Raw genomic sequence first — 18,881 nt, forward strand, 5'->3', positions numbered from 1 at the left:
CTTGCGGTCCCTGGGCAGATCGGCGCAAAAAAGAGGCGTGTTTCAGCTGTGAACGCTCCTGGCGCGCGCCTGGTAAACCCGCCGTTATAATAACAATCCGTCATGCAACATGCGCACCTGCTCTTAAAGGGTAAGTTGGATGGCGCTCTGATTGGTTTATTTCCGTTACGCCTAAACCACACCTATGAATAATGAAGCTACTTCAGACCAACCCCTTTTAGATTTGTGCCAGGCGCAAGAGGCATTTATCCCGCCGGGAAAATAGCAACAGCGCCCAAGACCCGCCCACAAAGTTACTTGCGCTTTGCGCTTTGACACTTGTGTTTCAGATCATTAAAATAGGGTCCATTGTGTGTAGGGCCTACATGCGATTTATTTTAAATTGGCTATTTTATTATTTCAATATCCAAATTTGACACTAAATCCCACAGGGAAAAGGGCTTCTATTTGTGACATGCAGTCTTTACATTTGAACATTGCACATTTTAAACAGGACACCCATTAGCTGGATAAACGTTAGCCGATACAAACATACTTATAGAAAATAGTTAATAATAATAGCAAATAATAGCAAAACGAATCACTTATTCTAAAAAGAGTATGAAGTATAAGTTAGACGAATCTGACATATAGGGCTGTGTTAATAGTAAAACGTCCGTCATTAAACAAATTTTCAAAAAACACGGATGGATATTAAGAAATGCTTTCTGACATTTTGACAGGAAAAAAACAACCAAGAAAAAAATGTAAACTTAGAAGATCATTGTAAAATGAAAATTGAAGGGCTCTCTCTGTATACACGGTCTGTGTTTGTGTGTGAGAGAGAGCTCGCACAGTAGTGATGCGCAGGTCGACTCATAACCCGCGGACCCCGCGGGTAACCCGCGGGTCGGGTTGGGGCGGGTAAAGAAATTGTCACTTTATTTGCGGGGCGGGTTGGGGCGGGTCATTAAGTTTTATTATTTTATTTTTTTTATCCATGTATGTTGCTTGCAATTTCCAGCCTATATTAAATATTTGGGAATATCTATTTTCATATTTTATAAGGTTACAATACGATTGCCGTAGCAACATAACTTGCGTGAGGTTCCCAAACCTTTGGTGTCACGTGACACGTCATGAAAGCGTGTCAAGGAGCTCCCGCTGACAGACGCGACAGCCTCGACAACTACAACAACGGAGAAATAAAAGTGAAGATGGAAGACGAGGTGCTGGAGAAATTGAGGTCGGGAATATACATGATTAAAAGAAAAAAAGGTCAGGCTGCTAAATCTAATGTTTGGGAAAACGGCACTTCCAGTATGTCAAGACATATTTGTGGGGGTCTAAGAAATAAAAAAAATTGTTTAGCCTATTAGATGAATACAAATGCTGCTTTGTAAAAGTTGAAAATGTTTATTAATATGACCTGATTTATGGTTCATATTCATGATCGTCTGTTGTTGCCAGTTTACAGGGCGATGTTTCCAAGCACTTTCAGGTTGAAATAAAGGCTGTTTTCATTTACATTACAATGCCTAGTAGCTACTATGTCTATTTAACGGTCGCGGGTGCGGTGCAGGTTGTAAAAATAGAGACAGTGGTGAGGTGCGGGCCAAATAATTTCATAAAAGCGGGACCCGCGGGTTGGAAAAAAAGCCGACCCGCGCATCACTATCGATTCGCACAGCACTGATACAACAGTACTTTTTAATCCATAAGTAAATAACGCGCTAGTTTTTATACAAAATTATTATGTAACATGATTAGTACTTAGTTATTATTAACACAATAATGTAAGACATGCAGGCTAGGTTTCCCAACACTGAGAATGAATTAAGAAATGCCAGTTTCTCCAGACTCGCGTTTATCAGTAATCCACAAATCACCGAACTTTCATAATCACTAAACAATTGACCTTATGCACAGCTGCACTACTTCCTGAACTTCAGCCAGCTCCTTGTTTCCTGTCTGCCATTATTGGTCAAATTGATTAATTCAGGTGTGCCTGACCTCAGTAGTCACGGCAACAATAATCAGACACACCTGAATTAATCAAGTTTGGCCAATAATAGCAGACAGGAAACAAGGAGCTGACTGAAGTTCAGGAAGTAGTGCAGCTGTGCATAAGGCCAATAGCGGTTTTAATTTTATTTAGATTTATTGTTCTTCAATACTTAAAGGGTTAGTTCACCAAAAAATGAAAATTCCGTCAGTATTTACTCACCTACTCACCCGTAACTACTGTAAAGTTACTGTCCTCACTTATGAACTTGACGGCGGGCCGCGGGAGTGGAAGGGGGATCTAGCGGGATTCTTTATGTCTGTCAATTTTCAGTCTCTTTTTAATGAAAGGGCTTACGCATCTGTCAATCATTCTCGCTTGCTATTTGGGGAATGAACACAGCGCTATGATTGGACGAACTCTTCTTTTTTTCCTGTTGCTTGATTTAAGGACTGCGCATGGACAGAGGCGTCACCAGGTTATTGCGTAGTTTAATCAATCGTACCAGCGTACTTTGAGGTCAAAATGCGTATCCGCTATGCAAAATGTGTACAGATTGGCAGGTCTGCTGTTATAGATAATATTTGACTTTCTCCATTGTGTTTTAAAGTGGTGAATCCGCAATAGAATTCAGATGAGTTGCACATTTTATCCCCAGTGTCACGATAGGAACGGCTCGAGCATATCTTATCACACTGGTATAACGCGCTGGTGAACGCTCTTAGAGTAGCGGTGATTCGCGAGCGGCACTCATGCACAGTCAAATAAACCGTTCATACAGGAACTTTGTGCCTATAAAAGCTCTGAACGTGTGATTTATATAAATAATTAATGGCCTTATTCTATGTTTACACTAACCATGGTAGGCTAAATGCATGTTTTGGTTATTGGGGGACTATGCCCCATGTCATGTCTGATAGAAGTTTATCATTTTAAAATTACTTATCAATTTTAAAACACCTATTAACTGATAAAAAAATAATATATATATATATATATATATATATAATTTATCAGTCAAAAAATAAATATTATTAAAATTAATTTATTGCGGTTTTGTGTCCAGTGAAAATCAGCCCTGACTGCAAATAGTATTACAAACAACTGTAACATTTCTATTAAAAATACTATTTTTAACCATGTAAAATACTCACATCAGTGTGTTGAGTTTACAGTGTTTATCCTGCAGTAGAGCAGCGATCTGATTCACTCGTGTGTCTCCTAGTTCACGTTTACTCAGATTCAGCTCTCTCATGAGTAATGGTTTTTTACCCACAATTCCAGTCACATACAGACAGGCTTCATCTGCAGCAGGACTCAAAAACCTGCAGAAGAGAAGATGAAGCAGGATTCAGTTAAATTCTCAACTACACTTGGTATAATGACAAAATCCATTTTACATGATTTTTGTCTTGAAATCACTTAATCAACTTTGATGTAACAACATATTATGTAGCTTATTGTATTATTGAAATAATATTTCTATAAATAATTCGGCTGCAAATAATGAATTTTTGATTCATTAAAAATCAATTAAATAATAGTATTTCCTCATGTCTCACCTCAGTGTCTTCAGTTGACAGTTTGGATCCTGCAGTAAATCACTGAGCTGCTTCACTCCTGATTCTCCAGGATCATTTCCTCTGAGATCCAGCTCTATCAGGTGTGAAGGGTTTGATCTCAGAGCTGAAGCCAGAGCTTTATAACCTTCTTCAGTGATACTGCAGTCTGAAAGTCTAGAAAAAAAGACAATGTTATATTTAGATAATTAATCTGTTATTTTAGAAAGTACCTGAACAAATTAAATTAAATAAACTGAATTATATTTTGTTCCTTGTACAAAAAAAATATAGTCAGTTGAAAAACAAAAAGAGACAAATGGAAATGCAGTCAAACAAAAGGCCCCAAAGAAACAATCTTAACACTTATCACCACACATTGATTTTCAATATATATATTTTTACTTAGCCTATTTAAAATCGTATTTGATTTCAGAGGACCGTAGCGCATTGACACAGTACTACCTCTCTCACTCTAACTTATTTTTACAAAAACATTCCACGTATACACTGCAGCTAAATTCGTTTGTCAGTTCACCTTTTAGTGCTTAATCCTGTTTTGTACTCACAGAGTGTACAGAATGACAACCACATTCAACAGCTAAATTAACTCCCTAAAAATGCAGGTAGTGACAACCGCAAAATGCTATGCAGTGTGTATAGAACAGAACTGAACAGCTAGTTGTTAATGACGTATTTTATCATGCATAAAAAAAAATCTTCTTATGCGCGAAGCAAGAAATCACAGCAAAAGCGGTTGGAACCTCATTTGTATTGTCACCAAAATATTGTGACCCGCACTTTAATTACATAATAAAGTCGATTGCTTCAACAGCAACCCGAAATATACTTATAATAAGTGGACATGGCAACACTGTAAAAGCACACTCTTTCAAACAGCCTTTACAAGGATAAAAACACGATGCCTCCGTCGACGGTGCTTTAGTTAAAATTGCTTAACCTGTTAGCCAGCAACCCCACTTTTGAGAAATCCGTGCACATGCGTATTAAAGGGTTAGTTCACCCAAAAATGAAAATTAAGTCATTAATTACTCACCCCCATGCTGTACCAACCCCGTAAGACCTTCGTTCATCTTCGGAACACAAATAAAGATATTTTTGATTGAATCTGAGAGCTGTATCACTCTTCCATAGACAGCCTGAGGGACTGCCTCTTGACGGCCCAGAAAGTCATTAAAAGAAAAGGTTTAAATATTCCATGTGCCTACAGTGGCTCAACTATAACTTTATCAAGCGACGAGACTAATTTTTGTGCGAAAAAAAAACGTAAATAACGACTTTATTCGACTTTCCATTATTTCCTTATGGGCGCATGCGCGAGAACTGAGACGAGACCGTTCTTCTTCGACTACTTTTTGTTACCGGCTGCTCACCGCTTAGGAGTTTTACCGCCCCCTACCGTATAAGATGACGTACTGCTTGTAAACAGAACGTTTTGCGCCTCCGGCTATATCAGTACGTCATCTTATACGGTAGGGGGCGGTAAAACTCCTAAGCGGTGAGCAGCCGGTAACAAAAAGTAGTCGAAGAAGAACGGTCTCGTCTCAGTTCTCGCGCATGCGCCCATAAGGAAGTAATGGAAAGTCGAATAAAGTCGTTATTTACGTTTTTTTTTTCGCACAAAAAGTAGTCTCGTCGCTTGATAAAGTTATAGTTGAGCCACTGTAGGCACATGGAATATTTAAACCTTTTCTTTTAATGACTTTCTGGGCCGTCAAGAGGCAGTCCCTCAGGCTGTCTATGGAAGAGTGATACAGCCCTCAGATTCAATCAAAAATATCTTTATTTGTGTTCCGAAGATGAACGAAGGTCTTACGGGGTTGGTACAACATGGGGGTGAGTAATTAATGGCTTAATTTTCATTTTTGGGTGAACTAACCCTTTAAGAGTTCATTCTATAGGTATGAGTGTCTGAATTATATGTGCGCTGTTGTTGACGTCCCAGTCATCCAGAGAGACTTCAGTTTGAGCAATCTCTTCCAAAAGGTATTTGAAGTATCTGAGAAAAGCCGGAGTTGATCGTTAACTCGTGTGAAGTCGTGGAGTGTGAGTAAAAGGATATATAAACTCATGAGCGGTTATTGCAGGACTAACTGACTTTGTGGTTTATTTGATGCCCTTTGATACACTGTGGAAACCTTGATGGACTTTGACTGTTTCTCTGAACTCCTCTTTTCACACAATCTTTCCACACTAAGACTATGTGAACTGTGTGAAGAAGGTTTGATATGAATGAAACCTGTGTTGTTTGCTGTATTGTTTATGTGTTGTGTATGTTTATTATTCCTATTATTCCAATGGTGATGTGTGGTGTGATGAAATTGGTACTCTGTCATGGTGAATATAGCCTACTAAAATATTTGCATATTGAATCATAGTGGTTGGGTTTTATTAGAGTCTACACTTGCAACATTAAGGGTTCATGTTTATTAATTAATATGTGTCCTGTGTTTGCTTTTCCTTCTTGACGTGACTAACAACCCTAAACAAGATTATATCTTGATTATATTTTGCCAGAATATATATCTGTCTGGCACCCCAGCATAAAATGTAGTCCTTCCCAACAAAACCAACCATCAACAAACTACTTGTCTGGCCTTAAAATTTATAATACAGAATTAAACATTGTCGTCAATTAACTCATGAAATAATTAAAAGGGCAATAAAATCTGTCTCAAAACTGCATGCATGCACATATTTGTTATACATGCATTACATATGTCTCGACTAAAATATTCTACCATGCAAGATCACAATTTAAGGCACAAACTGATAGGCTATATCATTTTTAATGTACAAATAAATGTGAGCACTTTGCATTTGTACTAGAAGATAGGTGTTAATTTTTTATCAATTTGTAAATGACAAACAAAAATGGATCATTTTTAAATCCATAAATAACTAATTTAACATTCTGGCATTTATGTGCTGTTGACTTCCTCCTTGTTCACATTCTTGCACATAGGGATTCAAAAGAGATGTTTTCCCCCTTTTTAATTTAGCTATGATAGAACAGTTTTGAATATTTATTTTGATAACTAATATAGAAAGTTGAAGAGTTCATTGATTATATAAAATTCAATGAAGGTTGAATCATCTTTGAACTACAGTAGTTATCTGCAATGTCTCATCCATGAAGGTGCAACAATGTTTTGAGAACGAGAACCAAGCTAACTGAGCAAGTTGAACTTTAGCTATAGTGTGTGCTCCTTTATTAATATGCCTGGAGTAATAATAATAATAAAAAGATCAAATTCACTCAGTACTCCATGATTACTAATTCACTACTATCTCAATTACAATTAAGTACAAATTAACTGTATTGAGTTGTGTAATATTGTGTAATGAGTTGTCAGGTCGGCACTAAAACAATCCACTACATTGTTTAAACTTATGTTAAAATAATTAAGATTTCTGTGCCACCCCAGACAGATTGCTGGCCCTTGTCTGGCCACCCCTATGAAAAAATCCTGGCTCTGCAACTGGTTTTTTGGTCAAGCGCTTTCATGACTGCACAGGAGTTGTTTTTATTTATGAATGGGAGCGGCTGACACTCATAATTCATATTTACCCTCTGATGTCTAAGGTGTTTTTGGGGTCCTTAAGATGTTTTGACATGCCCTGACATTAGTGCTTTTTGTAGCTGCTTATAAACATGTTAATGGCAAATGTGTCATTACACTCTATTCAGCACAAACAGGGCTACCACAATATGGGAGCAACATGTATGTACATGTTTGTATTTTTGAGAGAATTGTGTTTATGCATGGCACGTGGTTATTGAAAAAACAAAAAATCTGAAAATCATCCTGCATAATCATTCACATAAAACAATACATTGATTGAAATTTTGTAAGAAACGTTTTGTTTTGAAAGGCAATATACACGGGTCCGTGAATGATCATGAATAATGATGTGGTTCACACCTGAGAAGACAATGACCTGCATAATGAGCCTTTCATTCAGGTGTTGAGACCACAAGAAAGAATGTGAGGACTTATTTTCTATGCTTGCATATTGTACAATATCCAAGGTAAACATTTCTAGTAACTATGCAGTTTATTCTCATACTGTATTTTCAGAAAGTTTTGGAATATATCCTCTCCCCAAATGTGTCACTAAAAAACCCCAATAATAAATACTTTAATGAGAAGGCTTATATCTTGTAAATATAGTTTTTGCTATTTTATTAAAATGTTTTCACATGTAAATCAACAACAATTATATTTTAAGTGTAATCTTTTTTTAAAGTATAAATTTTATCATTCAATTTTCAAAGTTAAGGAATCATTTGTTTGAATATAGCCTACACTGAAACAAACACTATAATAACATACATAAATTTATGACATAAATTTTTACATAATGTCAGAACATTATGGTTTCCAAAGTGCCATTCATTGCAATTTTGGGAGTGAGTCGTGTTCCGTATACACATGAAAAGATTATTTAGGCAACAATTATTTACGATAATTTACAAACGTGGAAAGATAATTTACGGGACTCATTCTCACATTTAAATGCAGTTGTCAATCCTGAAACTTTACATCCACACAAAACGTTCAAATACATATATTCTGTAAAGAGAACATCTAAAACAAATAGCACCTTTCATTATGGTTGACTTATTATTATTTGTATTTTTTTTTGTCTGTTGACACACCACTTACCTCAGTATCTCCAATGTACACTTTATATTCTTCAGTCCAGTGCAGAGCAGCTTCACTCCTGAATCCTGTAGATTATTATTGCTCATGTTCAGCTCTTTCAGATTGGTATCTGATCCAAGAACTGCAGCCAGAGCTGAACAGCTTTTGTCTGTTAAGTCACAATCATTTAACCTACAATATAAAGAAATCACATAAAAGAATTGGATGGAACATATAGAATACATTCTCTGTATAAAATACATAAATATTTTCCATTATTTTTACAGTAACAGTACATATACAGTGAGGAGTGTGAGCAACACTGACATTAGAGATTGTGGGTGGTGATGGCGCAGAGGATAAGACACATGCTTTTGGTGTGAGAGACCCGGGTTTGAATCCACTGTGAGACACCAATGTGTCCCTGAGCAAGACACTTAACCATAGATATCCATAATAAAGGCTAGATGTCTCGTCCGCGCTGCTGGCCATCTTGTCACAGGCAGCTTTCTCACTTGTAACATTGTGTCTAATGGTGTATGTACTTTTTTAAATAAGCATAATTTGCTCAATTTTCTACCGATTTTCAAATGGTTTGGTTTGTTATAAACGTCAGAGATGTAGTTATGACACTGCATATGTATGAATAATAAGTGTATAAATAAATAATCATCCAGAATTATAGCCACGTTAAAAACATTTGTAAGAAACCAAACCGTTTGTAAATCCGTCAAGATTTCAACGAGATAAGAGTATTTGTGTTCGTGCTGATCACTCATCTTACATCAGGAACCACAGAGCCCGCCAGAAAGCTTGCCTGTGACAAGATGGCCACCGGTGATGACGAGAGAGACTCCGCCTTAAGACTACAGATGAAAGTTAGCTTGTAGCTAATTCTGGTATGGCTGAATGCCATACACTGACCCTGTTAAATAAATATAATAAATAAACATCTAGCCTTTATTATGGATATCTATGCACTTAACCCCTAGTTGCTCCAGAGGTGTGCAACCTCTGACATATATAGCAATTGTAAGTCGCTTTGGATAAAAGCATCAGCTAAATGAATAAATGTAAAATGTAAATGTAGAGGTTAACTATTCTTTTCTATATTTTAGTATTTTTGACAAATGTACTAGATAAAACAAACAGTGCTTCATCCTTTGCCAACCGAAGTTCATGTTTTGCTGAAAATATGTGGTATATGATTAAGAATCACTATATAGCAGTGTAGATAAAGGAGATGAGACCAAAACATGACTAATTACATTAAATTACTTACAGAGCTCTTTTGGAGGTTTTAATGACTGCCGATAATCTAATGAGACACTTGTCTGATTTCTTGAATTTCTGAAGCTCAAACTCCTCCAGCTCCTCCTCTGATGTCAACAACACAAAGGCCAAAGCAGACCACTGGGCAGGTGAAAGGTCAGCAGATGAGAGACTTCCTTTGCTAAGGTGGGTCTGAATCTCGTTCACCAGAGTTTGGTCGTTCAGTTCATTCAGACAGTAGAACAGATTGATGGATCTCTCTGCAGGAAGATTAGCTTCTAATTTCTGCTTGATGTACTGAACTATTTCCTTGTTGCTTTGGTCAGTGCCGTCTCGCTGTGTCATTAGACCTCGTAAGAGTCGTCGATTGGACTGGAGTGACAGACTGAGGAGGAATCGAAGGAAAAGGTCCAGGTGTCCATTGTCACTCTCCAGCGCCTTGTCCACTGCAGTCTTGAGAAAATCAATCATGGTTTCATTTCTGTTTTCCTGTTCTGTAGACTCATGATCAAACACACTTGTCTTGTTGATGTCTAGAAACAGATGTGCATAAAGGGCTGCAATAAACTCTTGAATGCTCAAGTGAACAAAGCAGTACATGGTACCAAGAACGATCCCTGTTTCCTCCTTAAAGATCTGGGTACACATGCCTGAGTACACTGATGCCTTATAGACGTCAAGACCACAGGCTTCCAGGTCTGATTCATAGAAGATCAGGTTGTTTCTTTCCAGCTGATGAAATGCCAGTTTCCCTAGTGAAAGGATGGCGTCTTTATCCCAGGAAACATCTGGTGTGTATTCTCCATCATATTTCCGGCGGCTCTGCTGGATCTGAAAGCGGAGAAAGTGTGTGTACATTTGTGTCAGAGTCTTGGGAGTGTCTTCAGTGTTTGATTCCTGCAGTGTTTTAGAGATCTCATCAGCCTGAGTGTTTCTCACATCATTATTTCTCTTCTCCTCCAGAATGTTCTGGAGAACAGTGGCTGAAATCCAGCAGAAGACTGGGATGTGGCACATGATAAAGAGACTCTTTGATTGTTTAACATGATCTATGATTTCATTGGCCATTTTCTCATCTTTGAATCTTTTTCTGAAGTACTCTTGCTTTTGTGCGTCGCTGAATCCTCGTATCTCTGTCAGCCGGTCGATACAGTCAGGAGGAATCTTACTGGCCGCTGCTGGTCTGCTGGTGATCCAGACGAGAGCAGAAGGAAGCAGATTTCCCTTCATGAGGTTCGTTAGGAGAACATCCAGAGAGGCTGGTGACGATACATCACGACACGTCTCATTACAATCAAACTTCAGGGGAAGGCGACATTCGTCCAGTCCATCAAGGATGAACAGCACTTTGAACTGATTCCTTCTTGTAAGGTTCAGTCCTTTTGTCTCTAGGAAAAACTGAGTTATAAGGTCCATCAAACTTAGTTTTTCTTTCTCCTTTAAGTTCATCTCTCTGAATGGAAGAGGAAATATGAAGCTGATATCTTGATTTTCTTTTCCTTCAGCCCAGTCCAGAACAAACTTTTGCACAGAGACTGATTTCCCGATGCCAGCGACTCCTTTTGTCAGTACAGTTCGGATCTCCTCGTCTTGTTCAGGCGCTTCAAACAAATGTGTGCATTCAACCTGTATCTCTTGAGCTTCATGACGTCTGGAAGCAACTTCAATCTGTCTGACCTCATGTTCAGTATTGACCTGTTCACTGCCACCCTGAGTGATGTAGAGATCTGTGTAGATGTTATTCAGGAGTGTGGAGTCACCTTGCTTTGCAATTCCTTCAAACACACATTGATACTTCTTCTTTAGGCCACATTTCAGCTGATGAATGAAGAACAGCTCATCTAAACACAGGAAAAACAAACAGTTTTAGTCTTCATTTTCTCTCCTACATTTATAAGAGACAATCAGAGAGATGATGACGCGTGTCTTGCCTTCTAGAGCATCAGCAGCTTCATCTTGCTTCATCTCTCTTAGGTAATGAAGTGTGAGATCAAGAGCTGCTTCTCTGATCCTGGATCTGTTCTCATTAAAGTCCTCCACTAAGGATTGTTTGTTCTGTTTTTTTAATATTTTCTTAAACTTTTCCAGCTCATTTTTCAGTAAGGTGATTATTTTCCTCTCAAGGTCCTACAAAGCAAAAATAAATAATTAAAATTAAATAAAACCGTACATCTATATTTATAAAACAAATAAAATAAAAGTAAAAACTCAAACATTTTAATTAGCTGTAATTATTAATAAATAAAAATAAACTGTTTTCACATTTCATTCTTATTTTATGGGTTCTTAAAATGAAAAGTAAATGGTAAAAAATAATTAGAAATTACATTTTTATTGAGTACTTCTTCAGGAAAACATGATAAATTATCTATTTTTTATAATTATTAAATATTCATAAAAATGTAAGCATTTTTTTTACCTGGAAGATCCACAGGAGATTCTTCGTGAAATTCTTGTGTTTCCTGTGAGTCTGGAAATCTGAATCTAATGTTTCATATTTAAGCCTGTTAGCAAAAAATTTAAATAAATAAACAAACAAACAAACAAACAAACAAAACCGAAATACTGCATTCCCGGGAAATATATTACCAAAATCTCTAGTAAATAATTTTAGCTAAATATACTCTAGTAAATATTTGAAATATACAGCTTTATGCTAATTATTCTTTGATACACTTTCTAACACAGTCTGTGACCAAAAGTAAGAAACACATGAAATACCCTTTGGTTGGTGATGGTGTTTTCTCACTGAAGTTTGGATGGGCACCCTCCTTTGACCGATCACTCTTCACAGACACAGAGCTGGACACATGTGAGCCTGATCTTTTACTAATAACAAATAGAGACAAGATCAAGTTTAATTACAGAAGTTCATCTGTATCTGATAACGGCACAAACTCTCTAGTCCTTCACAGATGGAATGTTATAAAACATTTGCACAATCATTACTGTAAACTTTGAATTTTTTACATACATTTTAATTTTACAAATCAATGTACATTTAGCCTATAACACAACTTAAGTACTGCAATGTAACACTTCTGCTGAAGGAGAGGCAGAAAATATTGATTTAGACTGTAAATATTAATTTTCCTTTTCAGATTTAAGATGTTTATCATCTACCGGCCACAAAATAATGATATGTTATGCTGTTTTTTAAATGAGAAGTTCTGCAAAGCATTTGCAAATATAAAGCAATGCTTAGTTCTTCACAGGAATAATCTAAAACTTCAGTAGCTTAAAATGATTGTGAAAACAGACGCAGTCTTACCTCTGTTCTGTCTTAGAGACAGAGTCATTTCCTCGCTCCTCTGACATACTGCAGCTAAACTAACATTGGAAACAGATCAGCACTGGTTTCAGTTTGACCTGGAGATGGCAATATATGTTCCTGAGATTAATAACATGGCATAAAATAACATAATCAAGAAAATAATGAAGAATGTTAAGCAAACACTATACCATAAAGTGAGTCATGGCTCTATACCCAGATAGAATGGTAACATTAATTCAATGTTGAGTTTTCATCCAAACCATCATTTTGGTTGAGATTGACATTTCAATGTTTAAAGTGTGTTGGATCAGCATTGAAATGTTGATGAAAGCCAACAGCACACATGGGTGGAGACAGTGGCATTGAACTAACGGTGATTTGTAGTTGATGAGCACAAGATCATTCAGGCATGTCTCTCTGCAGAACACTAGTGGGTGTTTCTCAGTCAGTGGGGCGTTTAAACCACAATGGGCGTTTTCAACCGCTTTACCCAATCTGCTCTAATCCACTTGGTTTAGGGGTGGGCCTTCATGATTTTAGCATGTCTGTTGAAAAATGGTTGAAACACATTTATTGTAGTTTGAAATTGGCCACTGATTGGTAAACGCCCATTTTTGTTTTGCATGTGCACTTTTCAATAGTCTAAGGCTATGTTTACACAGAAACGATTTTGAAGAGAAAACGCAAAAGTGGCGTTGCGTCATCACTTTATATTCTGCGTTTAGACGAGCGTTTTGTGTGGGAAATCCGCGTGCAAATGGTGACGCAAAAGTGTGTGAAATTCAATGTAGTATGCACTTCAGGTGGCTGTGAGTGCATACTACAACAACACCAAGTCCACACGCCTGCGTACAACCTTCAGACTTCAGACTTCGTACAACCTTCCCTGTCAAGCAGACTTTTGCGTTTTTACCGTTTACACGGGAACGCGGCGGTGGAGCGTTTTTAAGATTTCCACTCTGGAGGGTGGTTTCACTTTTTGTCGCCGTGTTAACGAAAGGCACATCCGATAAAATATTTTTATGTTTTCACCCGCGAGCGTTCTCGTGTAAACAGGGCTTCAAGTCATTAGAGAGAAAACAGGTGCATCCAATACAGACCTCTTGTTTGTTGAATCACCTGACATACTTACATGACTTCTCTAGGACAGTTTCAAACAATGGTGCATCTACCTTATTTCTCTGTTTTGTGTGCTTATTTGTGTTTTATTTGTGGTGTTACCGTAATTAGATACATGAAAAAGTTATTTTGTTTGAATAAAGCATATATTTTCTACATTCTTAAAACACGCATCTTGCTTTAGTAAAGTTTATAAAGAATTTCCTGAATAAAGTTCTAACGTCATTTAACAGATTTCTTCAAGTGTAGGACACGAACTTGAGCAAAAATGTTACACTACAAGCATAGCCTATGTCTTGCATGCAGAGCACATTGCTCCTTTAGTAGGAGTGAAGGCAGATGAAGATGGACAATAAAAAAAGAGAGAAGCACTCTCTTGATAATGCTGATATTGATTATACACTGTTGTCGACAGCATAATCACCTGACCTGGGACTTGATGATATCCTGCATCTTATCACTGCTTAATCAGGCAATCATTCATATTCCTGAATCTCTATTAAATTTGAGAAATGTAACTGATTTCCATTCAGTTAAACTGAATCTGTTTGTCTGCTTCCGAATCTCACAGAGCCGGAGATCGTGAGTATTAGCTGTCCACGAGCTCACAGCAGGAGACACTTTACAACTCTCTATGGGCTTCTCCCTTGACTTTATGCCTCCACGTCCCCGTGATTGCGCGCAAGCTTCTCCTCTTGTCTATATGGTAATTTCTCTACTGTGTGAGAGAGAGTTGCGTGTTATGATGCAATCGTTAGCCTATTTTTACAAAAACTGCTTCTACAGGGCCATAAAGTAGCTCTCTCTCTCTCTCTCTCTCTCTCTCTCTCTCTCTCTCTCTCTCTCTCTCTCATCCTGACTTTTAGTCTCTCTCTCTCTCTCTCTCTCTCTCTCTCTCTCTCTGTGCGCATGCGTGAATGGTGCGGGTGAGTGATTGTGTGTTTGAGAGTGTTTGGTGAGTCTGATCTTTGCTCTATTTCTTCTTTTCTTAATTTATTTATTTATTTATTTATTTGACAGGGACAATGCAAACAAACATAGTGTCAAGATCAAGCATATCACTGAAGTGTTGCATATAAAGTTTATAGCTATAGCTAATTTTCAACTCCTGTCCCTGGAAGGGCTTTTATACACAATAAAATTTACATGAAGCTACTTCAATTATATAAAATAATAATAATAATAATAATAAAAAAATAATAATACTAATAATAAAAATACTAATAAGCATACATACATATCATATACAACTCAAATAATTAAATGTAGTTAAAAATGAGTACAGTTTTGGTTTGTTTTTAACCAATTTTTCAGCCTAAATGAACAAGTCTGATACAGTCTTGACTTCAAAAGGTAAAGAGTTCCAGAGTTTAGAACTCTTTACAGAGAAGGTTGTCTGTCCAAAACTGGTCCTGCAGTATGATATTTTACAGTCAAGATTTGTGGAGCTCCTAGTGACTCGGATGTTGTCCTGTCTCACAATAAATGTACTTAGTGGCTCAGGTGCTAGATTATTAATGCACTTATAAATTAGTTTAAGAAAGGAAAATTTCATAAAGCTATCAAAATTCATTAAATTATATTTCTTAAAGATGCTGCAATGATGATAACTTAATGGTTTTTTATCCAAAAGTTGTATTGCTCTATTATATAAAGATTTTATGCGTTTGATTGCAGTGGGAGCTGCTTGTGCCCATGATGTCATGCAATATGATATGTGAGAAAATATCATAGCATGTATGTACATTAAGGCTGCCTGGCTTGGAATGTAGCTTCTAATTAATTTAAGACAATTGAGATTACTTTGTAATGTTTTCTGGATTTTCTTTATATGTTTTTCAAATTTAAGTTGAGGATCTAAGACTAATCCTAAATATTTAAATTCTGTAACTGTATGAATTTCTTTATTTTGTAACTTAATATTAAATCTTCCTTTTATTTCTATTTTTTTAATGGAAAAGCACATGGAAACTGTTTTCGAGAAATTTAAAACTAATTGATTTTGAATGAGCCACTGTTGAATGTCAGACATACTAGTGGACAGTATAGCTGCAGCCTGCTCAGGTGACTTGGCGGGTACATAAAGAACTGCATCACCTGCATAGAGCTGACAACTGGCACCTGAGCAGTGCAGAGGTAGATCATTTATAAAAAGACTAAAAAGCAAAGGGCCAAGTATAGAGCCCTGCGGGATGCCCATTTTTATATTTGAAAGTGCAGATACGTTTTGATCAACCTTGACACACTGCACTCTAGAGCGAAGATAGGATGCAAACCACAACACAGCTTCATTTGAGAAATTAAAATGTAACATTTTGGATAAAAGCAAACTATGATTGACCGTATCAAAAGCTTTTGTAAGGTCGATAAATACGGCTCCTACCACATTACCTTTGTCCAGGGACTTTTTTACATTTTCGATTAAACAGCAGTTTGCTATTTCTGTCGAGTAACCAGGTCTAAACCCGAACTGGTAACAATGGTGATGTTTCTAGATTTTTTTTAGCTGGCTGTGGTTTCAGAAAAGCACAGGTAGTGGGGTGGTGGAAGTTACAGCGGCCGGATTGACGCCTTTTCTGGCCGCTGTGGCATTTATAATAAAATGACGTTTAATCAGTTGATGCGCCGGCATGGCGTTGGATGGAATGCTCCGTTGAGGAATGTAGTCTCGCTGTCGGAGAGATTGTTGGACATGGTTCCATTAAGTCGGCGTCAAGAATGAACAGTGCAATTGTATTGTTTTTGGAGTCAATTGAAAAAGTGAATCAAGTTGTTGAACAAGGGATTGAAATTAAAGGCGAACATATTGGAATTTTCCCGCTTGTTAATCCGGCAAAAAAAAAGTTGTGATTTCAAATGCACCCCCATTTATTAGTGACGAGATTTTAGAATTGGCAAGACACGGGCAAATAGTTTCGGCAGTAAAAAAGATTCACTGGGTTGTAAGTCTCCACTTTTAAAATGTTTAAAAATTTTAAAATGTAGTGTCTTTTCGTAGACAACTTTTCATGATTCTGAAGGGGGATGTGGAGGAATTAAATTTAGCGCTGAAGTTTAAAGTAGAGGGTTTTGAGTATGTGATTTTTGCCACAACTGAAACAATGAAGTGTTTTAGGTGTGGGGGAGTAGGACATCAAGTTCGTTTTTGTCCAGAGCAAAACAATGTTACCCAAAGTGATGTAAATAAACAAAATGTGATTCAGGTGGTAAAGGAAGCAGAACCAACCTGCAGGTACGCAATTTAGTGAAAGTGCAAACACTGATAAATAAACTGAGGATAAGAAAAAGAGAAATGAGATTGATCCAAAGGTCCTGGATGGTGAAATGATAAAAGACGTGATAGAAGACACAATAGATGAGGAACGAATAATGATGGAAGAAGAATTGGTATTTAAAATTCCTGTAGTGAAAAGGAAAGCCAGAAAAAGTGAAGGGGGTTCAAAATTAAAGAAACAACTAATGAATAGCCAAGAGTCAAGAAAGGATGGGGAAGATAATAGTTCGGAGGACACATCTGATGACTCATCTACGGATGCTTCTTTGGTCAGTGTTGGTGAGAGGGGGTCTTCAGATATGGTGTCTCTGAATGAGAGTCAAGAGACTAGCGGGTACAGTCTCGAAAAAGTACAACGTTTTCTGAACATTACAAAAGGCAAACAGAATGTGGTGATATAGACAATTTTTTTCCGGATCGTAAAATCTTCATTGAGTCGGCACGTTTCTTAATGAGAGAAAGAGGGGAAGGAGGACTATCAAGTCAAGATTTCCATAGATTGAAAAAAATTTTACAAAAATTGCGTGTAGATCCAATTTAACTGAAATAAAAAGAAGAATTTGAGTTGTTGTTTCTTTCTGTTTTTTGCAATTTATGTTTGGTTTCCTATACATTTTATTTATAATTCATTTGAAGTTTGCAACTTTAAATCTGAATGGAGCAAGAGATATAAAGAAAAAGAGTCAATTGTTTCAATTAATGAAAATGAAACATGTAGATATATTTTTTGCTCAAGAAACTCATAGTGACATTATAAATGAAGTGAATTGGAAAAGAGAATGGGAGGGTATGGCTATGTTTAGTCACAAAAAGAGTACAAGTGCTGGTGTAGGAGTCTTTTTTGCAAAATTTTTTTGCCAGTTTCATCTGAGGTGGAGGAAATTGTGGAAGGAAGACTTTTAAAAGTCAGTGCAAAATTTGATGTTGCAACGATTGTTTTGATAAATGTGTATGCTCCAGTTATTGCTGCTGAGAGATTGCTGTTTTTAGAAAAAATATTAAACACTGTACAAAATTGTGATCCTGACCATTATCTCCTCCTTTAATTGTACTGCGATGAATTTAGAAAACCATCTAAGAAACCATCTAGAACCTCATACAGCTTCCAGATTATCGTTGAATCGTTTCATTGACAAGAATGAGTTAGTGGATGTGTGCATTCTATGGCATGACTGGATAAGTTGTATTGCTTTAAACATCAAGTACAAATTGTAAAAACATGTGCTTATTAGTCCTGTGTGTTTTTCTGACCATTCCATGGTGATAGCAGTGTATTTATAAACCTGTTGAAATTAGAAAGTGCCTATTGGATTTTTAATAGTGCTTTGTTACAAGATTTGCATTTTAAAAATTGTTTTGAGTTTTTTTTTTTTTGGAGGGAATGGAAGAATAAAAAAGCAGTGTTTTCAAGTGTACAACAGTGATGGGATTTGGGAAAGAAACAAATTCACAACTTTGTGTACAATACAATTTCAATGTCACCCAGAATATGTCTAAAAAATTTTGAGTTCTGGAGAATGATATTTTAGAGATGCAAAACGTACGTGATTCTACAGGAAATCAAGTTAATTCTTTGATTAAAGAAGGCAGAATTAAGAGATCTGCTTGGTAGCAGTGCCGCTGCTAGCCATTTTGGTGCCCTAAGCATAATTCCTTTATGATCCTCATCAGCATTACACTCTTTTTCTCTTTGTTTTTATCTTGTCCTCTCTCTTCCCCTCCTAAAGTT

The 18,881-nt window shown here is 36.8% G+C and overlaps 1 protein-coding gene across 1 annotated transcript in view; it reads right to left on the minus strand.

Annotated features, from left to right (window-relative positions):
- LOC148978799 (NACHT, LRR and PYD domains-containing protein 12-like) overlaps positions 1 to 18,881 on the minus strand; it is a 55,844-nt gene that overhangs the window by 30,620 nt on the left and 6,343 nt on the right. Inside the window, exons 2-9 of the mRNA XM_089130763.1 lie at positions 12,757 to 12,854; positions 12,207 to 12,314; positions 11,905 to 11,989; positions 11,417 to 11,612; positions 9,496 to 11,326; positions 8,235 to 8,405; positions 3,547 to 3,720; positions 3,139 to 3,309 (exon numbers count right to left, since the gene is read on the minus strand). Coding sequence (XP_088986889.1) covers positions 3,139 to 3,309; positions 3,547 to 3,720; positions 8,235 to 8,405; positions 9,496 to 11,326; positions 11,417 to 11,612; positions 11,905 to 11,989; positions 12,207 to 12,314; positions 12,757 to 12,803 — 2,783 coding nt within the window. The 5' untranslated portion in view covers positions 12,804 to 12,854. The remainder of the gene's footprint in view (positions 1 to 3,138; positions 3,310 to 3,546; positions 3,721 to 8,234; positions 8,406 to 9,495; positions 11,327 to 11,416; positions 11,613 to 11,904; positions 11,990 to 12,206; positions 12,315 to 12,756; positions 12,855 to 18,881) is intronic.

Source organism: Pimephales promelas, chromosome 5, assembly GCF_988280905.1.
Source record: "Pimephales promelas chromosome 5, fPimPro1.hap1.1, whole genome shotgun sequence".
In the NCBI taxonomy this organism is placed as follows: Eukaryota; Metazoa; Chordata; class Actinopteri; order Cypriniformes; family Leuciscidae; genus Pimephales; species Pimephales promelas.